This window comes from Epinephelus fuscoguttatus, linkage group LG10 (genome assembly GCF_011397635.1).
Source record: "Epinephelus fuscoguttatus linkage group LG10, E.fuscoguttatus.final_Chr_v1".
NCBI lineage: Eukaryota > Metazoa > Chordata > Actinopteri > Perciformes > Serranidae > Epinephelus > Epinephelus fuscoguttatus.
Genome location: NC_064761.1, coordinates 37,111,724 through 37,124,729, shown reverse-complemented (window position 1 = coordinate 37,124,729; position 13,006 = coordinate 37,111,724). Strand labels below are relative to the sequence as shown.

The following is a 13,006-nucleotide window of genomic DNA, read 5'->3' as shown; positions in this document are numbered from 1 at the left end:
TGCAGTGATTTTACCTCACAGTACACGGGAGCTGCAGGTCCACTGCTGCCTTGATTGGTTGGTTTGTTTGTGTTATTGTGTGACTTTGATGAATCCAAACTAACCCTTTAAAACACCAAAGTCACATAATAACATAAACAAACTAACCGATAGAGGCAGCAGTGGACCAGCAGCTCCCGTGTTTAATGAGGTAAAATTACTGTTTTTGTCAATGGAGTCTGGCTTTGAAGAGAGCATAGATAAGTTTAACTTCCTGTTCAGTTTCCTGCCAGAAAGAGCTGTCTGTTTGTGAAGTACTGAGCATACGACTGCATAAAAGAGACTTTGATTATACTGCACGGGTTGTGGGAGAGGTTTTACAAAGATGCTTTGATATAGTTTTGTTGCATTATGTCTGCCCCTATGTCTTCACAAATTCAACATGAACCAGGGTGAGTAATTGGTACACAAATTAGCATGTTTCCTAATAAACCATGACAGTATAACAGTGAGTCAGCAAACACAATACCAGGACCCTGAAACTGAAACAACAAAATGGAATTCAGCCATCATTACTTTTTTTTTTATTTACAATGGTACTTTTTGTTTCTACTGTGCACTGCAATCAGGGCTGTAGCTGCCGTTGAGGACACCAAGGTTGTTTACTCTTTATTTTTTCTGGGAATTTGGGGGAATGAGCAATCATGGGGGAGAAAAACCTTCATGGCGGGCTTTTAATGAGACTTTTCAGGGGACGATAATTTGACATGCATTCAGAATATGAACTGCTCCCACCAAACAGACACTACAGGGTTCCAGTTAAATACAGGACATGATTAAAATGTCTTTCATCCTTTCATTGTCTTAGGGCTCCTGCGAAACTGCGCCTGCTTAGGGCAACAAAACAGTTTATCTCGGGTGCGTCAGTACAAGGGACAACTAAGAAAGGACGGCAGAGAAGATACTGGCACACAACTAAGGATGGAAGTGTTGCATGTATTTGAATAACGTTATGCCTACGCTTGTCTGTGATGTGCACTTTAAGGACGCATGCACACTGGCGCTATCTGGTCCGCTTTAAACAAACCCTGGTCTGCTTCCACGGATAGTTCGGATCGTTTGGAGTGGTGTGAATGCTCATTTGAACTCTGGTACAGACCAAACGAGCGAACCCTGGTCCACTTGACAACTGGGGGTCTCGGTTCACTTGCAAGTGAACCCTGGTGCGGTTTGATTACAGTGGGAAATGCAAACGGACTATCCAGCGAACCAAAAAGAGGAAGTGAAGTAGAGTGCAGTGCATTTTGGGTAGAAAAAAAACAAAGCCAACAGCACGAACAGGGAGAAGCAGTTTTTAAATGGTTTAGCGAGAGGATTGCGGCACGTGGATTTAAATCGGTCGACGGATCAGTATCGCAGCAAGGTAAAAAAAAAAACTGTGATAGCAGTATCTTAAGATCCTCGACTGAGGGGGATGGAATCTGTTTTCAGTCCTGGCCAATCGATGAGCAGGGTTTTCTTCTTCTTCATGCTTTTTTCCTTCCTGGTCAGTGGTCTTTTCGGGCAATACCGCCCCCAAACAAGCAGCTGTTGTAACTGCGTGACGTTGTCCAGGCGTTTGGTCCGCTTCAAAGAGTGCAGTGTGAAAGTGAACCGAACCAAATGAAAGCGTGAAATTTTTCAGCATTCCTCGCCCAATTAAACCGAGTCCCCCGGACTATACTGGTGTGAATGAGCCCTAAGTCTGATATTAAACTATAACTGTATTTATTTCTGTGCGGCAAGCTTTATGTTAGAGACAAAAGTACGATATCCTAATTCTACAAGAAGTCAAAAGCCACAGTTGCTTATTATCAGGTCTGCTACAAGTAAAGTTTGGATTATTGATATCAATAACTGGGATGCTTTTTACAATTACAAAGATTTTGTGCCTCTCATGTTTTACAAAGGACCTAAAAAGCTCTACACTTCTGTAATTTGTGTGGTCTGGATTGAACCACTGTTTCCTCTCAGTTCCTTAAACAAGACGTCTGTTTCCACTAAGTGTGTGACGCAGTCTGCAGTATGTCTGAATAATATCATTTACATATGTACTGTACTTGAGTCATAGTGAAAACACCATGATGTACAGAAAACATTTAACTTCCAGGAAAACTGAACCCAAGTTGTTGTGAATGTGACGCTTGAGCTGACTGACTGCACATATGAGATGTCCTGATAAACAGTAACAGCTCTTATGATACACTGTGCATCTGTTGTGATGTATTGCACAACTAACTATGATACAATGTTGATACTGGTTTCACATAAAGTGCCACCCACGAATTAAAAGCCTGTCAATATAGTTTATGACCAGGTCGATGGTCAACTTAATGTGTTCCTAGGCAACACAGATATGAGAGTTGATCTTTGGTAGAACAATATTTAGATTAACAGGTGTGTTCAAGTAAAGTACGGCGATATTATGAATCAACAAATCAAAGGTGAGAACTGTGTCCCTTTTATCAAGGACAAAAAAAAAAAAAAAAAGACTGAACAATAAATAAATGTATTAAACAATACAGAATTAAATACATATATAAAAAACAAATATGGAAATAATAAATGTTGAAATAAACAAATAAAAAATGAATAATTGTTGAAATAAGTATAAAAATAAATAAATGCATAAATACATTTGATAAGTAGACAAGACATAATTTAAATGTATTTCTACATTTTTGTTTGTATGTTAATGAAGTAGCAATGTCCCAACCTCTGCTTTAATTTCTTTATGCATTTATTTATTTCCACACTTATTTATGCATTTATTTATTTATCTCCATATTTACTTCAGCATTTATGTATTATTTTATTTATTTATATTCACATTTATTTAGTCCTTTATTTCAGCATTTATTTACTCCTTTATTCATTTATTTCTGAATTTATTTCAGCATTTATTATTTTATTTATTTAAATCATACTTATTTTAGCATGTATTCTTTCTTTTCTGTGTTTATTTCAGCATTTATTTATTCCATTGTTTATTTATAGCCGCATTTTTTATTCCTTTATTCATTTATTTCTGAATTTATTTCGGCATTTATTATTTTATTTATTTAAATTGTATTTATTTCAGCATTTATTTATTCCTTTATTTATTTATTAATTTCCAGTTATTTCAGCATTTTTTCATTCCTTAATTTAAGCATTTATTTTTTTATTTCATTCATTTATATCCCCATTTTTATTCCTTTATTCATTTATTTCTAAATTTATGTCAGCATTTATTATTTACTTAAAAGGTATTCATTTTAGCATTTATTTATTCTTTTCTTATTCTTATTCTATTCTTTCAGCATTTATTCCATTGTTTAATTATTTCAGCATTTTGTATTCATTTCCAAATTTATTTCAGCTTTTTTTTCTTTCTTTATTTTCTTTATAATTCACGTATTTATTTAATTTTTGTATTTATCCATTTTCATATTTGTTTATTCATTCTTTGTTTATTTACATATTTATTTTTTTATTTATACTTTTGTCCGTATCCTTATGAGTATGAGTTATATCACAATAATAAATGTATTACAACTCTATCTACACACAAGTGGACAAAATAATGGAAACGCCAGATGGAAATGTGCTTAAATCTCGAGGAAACTGAGCGACAATAATGAAGGCAGATCCAAAGGTGAGTCACACTTGGCTGAATCCATCCAGGAAATCCATCTTGTGTTTTTTATATGAGGCTACAAGTATGAACAGGGGCCTTCAGAGAGGTTTACAGAACTCTCTGAATACGTTTACTGAATCAAACCCAGAAACCCTCTCAGACCTGAGGATGTTCTGGATTTTACTTTGCAAACTAACTCAGTAGCGCCCACAAGATTGTGACACAACAGTCTGATAACGAGAACATCCACTTACTCAACGTCTTGTGGTTGCGTTGCATTATTGTCTATTGTGACTGCTGCTGGTGAAGAAATCGTAGGACAACTGTGCAGAAATGACTCTTTGACTGTGATGAACGGAAACACAACAACTGGTGTTTTGAAAGGATGTCGTCTTTGAACGTTGCTGTGCGGAAATACCTCAACGTGACGTCACATCACTGACATTTAGCTGGTTATCCCAAGAAATAAGAAGAACATTGCAACACAAACACAAACACCAAGAAATTTAAAACTGAGACGCAGAAATGCAGAAATCTTTGTCGGTGAAACAACCCAAAACATTATGTAGTTAAATATCTAAATTAATGTTGCATCAGCATTAATAACTGCGACGGACGGGGTGTCAGCAACAAAACAAAAAGATCAATATCAGTTTAAATGTATGCTATATTTAGAATATTTTTATCTCTTTACCTCGCCGTCAGACGGCTCTTCCCAACAGACAGTGAAGCCGTTATCTGTGCTCTATGTGATTTTACCTCACAGAACACGGAAGCTGCTGGTCGACCGCTCCTTCAGTCGGTTAGTTTTGTAATACTGAGTGACATCACTGTACCTGAACCCTTTGAAGGGACAGTTCATTTTTTGGAAATGGGGTTGCATTTGGTACCGATCCATAGTCGGTGTATGCAGGATGTCAGTAAGTGCACCCCCAGTTTAAAGAAGCAGGACAGGAGTCTGACAGGGAAGCTAAACAATGTGTGGTCGGGGGCGGCAGCAACCACCCTTTTACCTTTTTGTCAGACGGCCTGTACCGACAGGGAAGCTGTGGCTTCAGTTTCCCATCCATGCTCTCTTCAGTGCCAGACTCCATTGACAAAAACAGAAATTTTACCTCGCTGATCACAGGAGCTGCTGGTGTACCTCTGCCTCGACTACTGACTTAGTTGCTGTTGTTGTGTGACTTTGGTGTTTTAAAGGGTATTCACTACCCTCCTAGAATAGAAGATGTCACGATGGGGTCTAATCGCCAAAGACTTTACACATTTGTCATACTAATGTGCACATGTAGATAAATATTCTTTTCTCTCAGATTGTGTCTCTCCTGATTGAAGTGATATTGATATTTTTAGGTGGGACTTTTTTTTTGGGTGGCTTAAGTACCTTAGCTTAGCTTCCATGTTGGACTCAAGTCTGTTTCTCCAAACTGCTGGCATGGATATGTAACCCATAAACCTCACTTCAAAAAATCTGAACTATGCCTTTACAACTCCTGAGTCCCACAATAACACAAGCAAATGATGGAGGCAGTGGTAGACCAGCATCCTGTGTTCTGCAAGCAAAATTACGAAGGAGTGTGGTGAGAAATGTGACGGCTTTAGTTTCCTGTTGGAAAGGGTTGTCTGAGGGCAAGGCAGTAAAACTTTACCAAAAAAAAAAAAAAAAAAGCATGTACATAAGCTGATACTGATTTTTATAGGTGGCTACATCTTTTTCGCTGCTGTCCTCATCCAAAGCAGTACATTGCTTAGCTTCTGTGGCAGCACTTCTGTCTGCTCCTCCAAACTGGGGGTGTGCTGGCTGCCATCTACTGTGGGTAATACACTCAGTACGTTTACTAAGCTCATAGCTCAGCTCGTCATTTAAGTCGGACTTCTCGTCTTGTCTGAGTATACATGCAGAAGAGAAAATCGAATTTCTGACAAAGTACGTCTGACTCCACCTCGATAGGCGGCGCTGTGTCCTTTTCAATATAGTGCGTATTGAACTATTTCCGGTTCTTGTTCAGAAACTTTTCTAAATAAATCCGTGTTTCGCGTCTTCCTACATCCATAAACTTCAAAGTGTTTAGCTGTCGGAGCATGAATGTAGTTTCCTTGTCCGTCCAGAAGTGCGTCTTCTGCTTCTCGGTTGCCATGGTGTTTGTTTGTTTTACCGAGAGTTACTGCACTGCTGCTACGTCATCTCCTTCTTCTTCCTGGTGAAAGTCCGCGAATGAAAAAGTGGTGCATGCGCAGAACCCTGAGTCTGACTCCAGTTGGACTAAGTGGATACATGCAGCAACAGTTCAATTTTCAATCGAATTGTCTAGGTGTGTTAGGCAAGCTACGGATAGTCCAGTTTCAGTCAGACTAAGCTGTTTACATGCATTTAAAAGTCCTGTTTCAGTTGGACTAAGCCAGTAATTTGATTTTCTCAAGCTGCACGTAGTATGGTTAAGTACCTCATACAACCCCATTTAAAAAACCTCTCCCTTTAATGCAAACCAAAAAAAAAGCTATTTTTGTCAATATTCATAAGTATTTAAGGTGGATTGGGTGTAGGGACGAGGACTTGTAAAGCTGGGGACTTAAGGGATTCTGCACAAATTAGATTTTAAATAACTTTCCATTACAACATCAGGAAGAAGTGCAGGGTCCATGTGACATCAGCCTAAAGCTAAAGAGGCAAAACAAAAGCGACTCAAATAGAAAATAAGAGAATTAAGAATCCATAACAATGTTCTTACATTACACACACATGGACGCTTATTTGGTGACACAGATACCTGAGTATTAAGAGCTGAAACTTTACTCATTTGGTTTTTCTTTTTCCATCAACAATTGGACGGCTGGCATGGCTGAACAGCAAAGGCATCATTGTGGTTTTAAGCTTTGCAGGCTAAACAGAAAAACATTGTTGTACCAAAACACTCGGCTTCAACTGCGGCTTTTGTGCTACAAAACAAACATGACTGTGGTATCAGGTGTTCTCCCTAAAACAATGGGAAGCGCTGTTGTTTTAAGTGCTCCTTCTGATGTGAAAAGAAATGAAGTCGACATTCTATATTTAAAAGATCCCATTTAATTTGTGGATATGAAATTTGGGAAGCAGTTTAAAACCTTAATTCAACATGCAGTGAGCATAAAGACACATCACAAAGATGTTAAAGGTGTGAGAATAAGATTAGACCAAAGCTGGTAGGCAGTTTTGTGTTCACAGTGATTATTAATGTTCTAGTTACTCACAAAAATCAGTCAAAAAAAATCCTGTGACGGGCCGTGTTCTGACGCAGAACAATCAAGCTTATAAAATAGAGACATGGTGATAACTCTGTTCGGAGGTTGTGATAGTGGAAATTAAATGTACAAAAGAGGGAGAAGCTGGTGGCGTTCAAACAGTGTCCATTATTCACTCTGGATTCTTAAAAATCAAGTCATATATGTAGCTTTGCGATGCTGATTTTGTACAAGCTGTGGCGTCCATACGTTTGATCCACGAAGAAAAGTCGTTTGTAGTGTCGTCCAGAGGAAACAGTGTACCGAAGTTTTCCTTGAGGCCTCTCGTACCGTGTTGGAGAGTGTGGTTACATATACAAATGAAGCCCTTAAACTACTCTGGTACCTAAATCATTCTGCTGTAGAGGTACTCTCATCCACATCTACACTTTACACTGTTTCACTAAGATAAAAACTGTAGAAAATACTGTCTTTAAAACCCCTTTGTCAGAGGCTTAAATTGCGCTTTAAAAAATTTGTCCAATGGCACATAAACGTCCGGGAATGCAAGCGAAGAGCACCACGTTTCTAGACACCTTCAAAGCGTACGAAAAAAAATATTCAACGAAGACTCCTTTTACTTTGCTATGCTGTAAAAAGATAATTCAACTATATAAAAACTCCAAAAGGACTGTACAAAATAAAATCATCAGGCTTTAGACTGCTGTCATCTGACAAGGCACATTTCAGACATGTATTCCTTATGAAGTGTCCACCAGCCTTCAGTGTTGCTGTTCTCAGGGAGGAAAGCAGCAGCTTGTTTTCACACGTAAGCACCCAACGCTGCGTGGAACTCTGTGAGACACTGAACGAGCTGCTGAAACTTGGGCCTCTCCTCTGGGTCCAGGGCCCAGCAGCAAGCCATCACTGCAAACCTGCAACACACAGGGAAGGAAAACAATGAGGGTCGGATCAAAGGTCTGACCACGAGACATTTCACATCATGTTGGGTGTTTTTGTTTGAGACAGGATGCAGGGGGAGATTTAGGAGGATGAAAAACTGACATAAGTATTGAGAAATAAATGAATGCAGAGGTTGGACCTTTAATCTCATTAACAGACAGACACAAAAATACACAAGTAAATGTAGTTGTGCAAAAATGTAGAAGTAAATTTAAGATTTACTTATTTCCTGTTAACTTACCACTGTTTCTTTATTGATTTATTTGTTTATGCATTTATCTGTTTATTTCAACATTTATTGATTGATTGATACTTAAGGCCCTGATCACACAGAAAGCGTTTTAGCAGCTGGAGGCAGCTTTTTGGCGCCTATGGTTTTTGTGTTGCGACGCGCCTTGCATTTCTGTTCTCGAGGCGCCTGACATTTTTCCCAGAGTGCTCTGAACTCCTTGAGCTGCAAAGACTTCAACTCAGAGCAGAAAAGCTCAAGTCATCTCCAGTTTTTCCCCCCATTGTCCAATCATATGATTTGAGAGGCGGGCCTTCGAACAATGGAGGAGAAACTGGTGGTAGCGGTTGTTGGATACCTAGAGCTTACCTAGAGCCATCCTAAAATATGCCTGGAAACAGCCATCATGGAGGAGAAGCTCCTGGACCAACTGGTGGTACTCCCCATGACCCACCCTATTTATGAGGGTCTCATGTACCCACACAGATCTTTGTTTCCCTGTGCCCAACAAACAACTTGCTGACAGCCTCTCACCCCTCAACCAGAGCTAGGATAAGGAGGTGATGGAGTGGTTGTCTGGCAATTGGGCCTGAGGTCATTTTTCGTCCTCCATTCAAGACAGAAGACAGGCGACATGAAACAGAAATCTAGAGCTGGCATCACACTACCCTGTCGCCAGAAGAAAATGTTGACTTTGTGCATTTCTGCACACCACAGATACTTTAGAGTTACATGTTATTATGTGGCAGATGGTTTGAAACTTTTAAAGTCAACGCTTGGTTAGGTTTAGGCATAAAAAACATTTGGTCATGTTTTGGAAAAGATCATGTTTTGGCTTTAAATACCCGGTTTTGGGGCACAATTCCCAAAGGAAAAGCAGCAATGTCTCGGTAAAAAGCAACTGTTTTTCATGGTTCTATTCCAGGTGGGAAAACAGCAACAGGTCGCCACAAAGCATCCACATTTGGTGGCTGGAAAAACATGGCGGGTTGCTAAGATACAACCAGTTTTGTTGTTTGTTGGTCTCAAAGAGTGGTCTGCATTTGGGCAGGCGTCTTGCCTTAGTCTCACGCTATCCACCATCCCCTCCACCTTCACATGACAAAGTCAGCTCATATGATACATATGAAACATACATATCCAACGAATCTGTGTTTTGTAGAAACGTACACCGCAAAAATTTTCTCACGGAGACAGGGCTGCGTCAAACTCAGGGCGTTGTAATTAAGTGGCACACACACTTACCTACAGTACATGTTGTATTGTCCTGAAACAGGAGCTGCCTGTACAGCACTGATATAAACGAGGGAGATAAAATCATTTCTTAACACCGAAGCATGACCTTAAATGTTTTATTTTGCAACCTCTAATATTTTGGAAAAGGAAGCCATCACCTCACCACCATTGTATTCAGACGGAAACCGTGTTCAGTTATTTTATAGATTTCAGGTGATTATTCCCCGAGGACCTTGTAGATAACACTATCAGGGGGTTTTCCAGCACAAGATTTTTTTTGGTCGAAGCAACAGAACATTTTCTTTTACTATACTACACTTACTAACAAGTGGGCAAAAAGTATATATGATAAATGAAACTATTTTAAATAATGACATAAAGGCTGTCAGACAGTGGATGTAAGTTTGTGACAGAGGGCTTTATACTGCTGGAAAAGCGAAGTGAGGACTGCACCTGAGAATCCAGATTGTTCAGGCTGAAAAAATTCATTTGACAAACTCAACAGCAATGTCTCTTTCCAGAAATCATGACCTGGTTACTCAAGATAATCCACAGACCTTGTTGTGATCAGTTTCATGTAGGAACTATTTTCTGTCTACCGAACTACACCCACAAACTGTATCACTGCGCAGAAGCAAGTGTGAAATACGTGCGGACGAGAGGCTCGTGCTCCTGACAGCGCAAGATCTAACTGCAATGGTGTCTCTTGGCTGAGCTGTTAACTTTAAGACCCTGGCACTCCAAGCTGACAGTCAGCTGTCGATCAATGTTGGGCCATCGATGAACGCCTGTTGCCCTAGTTGGTGCGGTGTGCCCCACACTGTTGCCCCTTCAGCATGTGGAATCAACATTGTCAGTGGCTGAGTCCATTGGTGAATGAAATCTGATTGGCAGTTCAGCTCAGGGCACGAGAAGCAAATTGGAATTGAGACCAAAACAAAGTTGTTTCATGAGGTAAGATTATTTTTCTTCAGCCACTGAGCTCTTTGGCAGAAACCTTTCCGGATGGTTTGTGTAACTGTTCACTGACGCGCGGTAACTATGCTTTGTTCTTTCAGCATCAGGTTGTGTTGTTCATGTGCTAACTGGCTAACTAGCATCAAGATGGTCTTTCCGATTCCCTTTTTGAATGACGATTACAGACTGCTGTGATCTGCTGGTGTGGAGTGTCATTTCTCCTCAGGCAGGTGCAGAACGTACATGCTGGTTCGCTGTCGGCTGCAGTCTTTGCAGTGTGTTCATGTGCAACTTTTGGCTGAGAAACAGGAGACATGAAGCGACACAGCAGGGGGCCTTCATCGCCGCTGGGTCTCTGAAGTCAGTTTGGTGTGTTTGGGCCTTTAGCTAGCTCAGTGGTCGGATGCATGCTTCCTTCTGTGCTGTAAATGGATGGTGGAGGGTCTGTATATTTTTCTGCTTTTTTTGTCCCTTGCTCATCACATGCCTGGTTATTTATTGAATGTGCTGAGGAACAATCCGTCTTCATCTGCAGCCTACTACAAGTTACTACTGTACCTCATGTTCTTGTCCATTAAAATAATTAACACTTGGCCTTCAATGGCGGACGGGCGCAGACAGCTGACTGGTTCTGACATGCCCCAATATAAACGCACCATCTCAGTGTGTAGACCAGATGAAGTGTGCCGACACATTGTGTGTGTAAAACGGGAGCTGGGTCAAACTGAAATGTTCAGCAGCAGCGACCAGTGATGGTAAATGTTAAGCTTTATCAACATCCTGCAACTGTCGAGGAGAAGGAGCAGCCAGTGCCCACAGGCGTCATTCTCACACCACGGCGTTATTGTTTACATGCCATTTCCTCCGTATCGAGTTTGCAATGAGGCTGTCACCTTACACTGCTGGATAATAACAGGCTTTTTCCTGGCTCACAGCAGGGCTGCAGTGGTGGACCACCTGGGTGGATTAGTTTGTGATGCAAGCTCAAGCTCAGGCTTTGGGTGGTCGTGTCAAAATCCATAAAGATGCTGTGTATCATTCTGACGCCGACATTTTTAGTATTTATTCATAAATGTAAACTAACACATGGTTCAAAGTGAAGTCCATAAATTATTCTCATTATATATGGCTCTTTCTTTTCACCTTCAGGCTGGCGATATGCAGCTGTATGTCCCAGTAACACCTTGAAGGGACAGGTAAATGGATTCTGTTTTTTCAGCATCTTTAAGCACGTTATTAGGGAAAAGAAAAAATAGTGTTTGTATATTTGTGTGTGTGTGTGTGTGCTCTGTAATCCAACGTACAGTTCATCTGGACAGTTGATTGGTTGTGCTATTCTGTACCCATCCTTCAGGTAGGCCGACATCTCAAAAGGGTCGATGTCGACGTATGGCGTCTGACCCAAAGTCATCAGTTCCCACAGCGTCACTCCAAAGGCCCACTGTGGAGAAAAAAAACGACACAGGATTAACACTGAGTCCTGCACTGAGCATTTATTTAAACACGATCAACACAAGCTGTTGTCTTTAATGTGTTATCATCAAACAGGATCAACACGACCACCATTCCTATTCAGGGTGCGGAAAAGCCCGTGGGGAACAGTCGCAAAAAATGCTTCGCAGGAACAATGCGAGGAAATTATGTTGAAAAATTTATATGGAATATAAATCACTGCTGAAAGTTTCTGTTAAGAGACTGAGGGTAAACAGTTGGGTGGCCGTTGTGTTTAGGGAGACTGAGAGTTCAAGGACCCGTGTCAGCAAGGACCCGCCCTGCATGTGTTGTTGTGTTGACCCTTCACGCTGACCTCCCAGGAGGAAAAGAAGCATTTCCATAATCGTGTTATTACCTCGTATCTAAGGTCACACTTGGTATTTGGAATTTTGGGAGTAAGGCTAATTCTTATCTAAAATAACTGGGCAGCTCCTGTGAACCTGACAGTGACTTATGAACAGAAAATGACAGATTATCCTTGAAAAGAGCAGCGTTTCATTGTGTCTGCGTGACCCGTCACAGCTGGATGCACACAGCCGCATGCAGAGAGTGATGCACATAACATGGAACCAAAGCTCACAAGCACAAGCTCCACCCAAAAACCTTTAGCCATGGGCTCTTAGTAACATACGCTGAGGTTAGCACAACAAGCTGTGGTGTGAAGTGCCTAATTTGTACTTCCGTAGAGAAACAGACACAAAGCTTCCGCAGAGCTGCAGAGACGGTCTGTGGGGCTCGCAGAGAGACTCCTGAAAAATGGAACTTCACGCCAAATACATGAGACGCTGCATAAGTTTGACTGGATATCAAAGCTGGGAGGGAGGATTTCTGGACAGTGCTGGTCCCAACATGCATGTGTGAAATTACCTACTATGTATCTGTGTGAGAGGTGCCTGCACAGATTGCATAGGCACCGCAGAAGTATGAATTAGGCATGAGCCAGTCACACTAAGGCAAGCGCAAATGAAATGCCAGGAGACCCTCCTGCAGGGTTCCCAGCAACACAGAGAGTGAGTTGTGTATAAGATGATGACGGTGTGTTGTCATTGCTTGACGTTGCTATGGGTCTGTGTATGAAAAAAACACCATACATGCTAATGCACATTTGACAGCACCCAGATGTGCCGATGACTGGGATGATGCACGTTTGGGTGCTTTGAATGTTGAAAGCCAAGCCAAGGTTAAACTAAGTGTAACATTCCTCCCAATGCACAGGTTTTATTTTTTATTATTCAAATTAGTTTTATTTCATATCATAAGCACTGCTTTTTAGCTTTATAGCCTGTTGCGAC

The 13,006-nt window shown here is 40.7% G+C and overlaps 1 protein-coding gene across 2 annotated transcripts in view; it reads right to left on the bottom strand.

Annotated features, from left to right (window-relative positions):
• Nucleotides 1-6,685: 6,685 nt before the first annotated feature.
• The window catches only part of ryk (receptor like tyrosine kinase), a 63,138-nt gene continuing 56,817 nt past the window's right edge, over nucleotides 6,686-13,006 (bottom strand). For both annotated transcript variants that reach the window (XM_049587024.1, XM_049587025.1), the window contains 2 exons: nucleotides 11,525-11,661; nucleotides 6,686-7,770 (listed from right to left, as the gene is read on the bottom strand). In XM_049587024.1, the coding sequence (XP_049442981.1) occupies nucleotides 7,659-7,770; nucleotides 11,525-11,661 (249 nt within the window). In that variant the 3' untranslated portion in view covers nucleotides 6,686-7,658. The remainder of the gene's footprint in view (nucleotides 7,771-11,524; nucleotides 11,662-13,006) is intronic.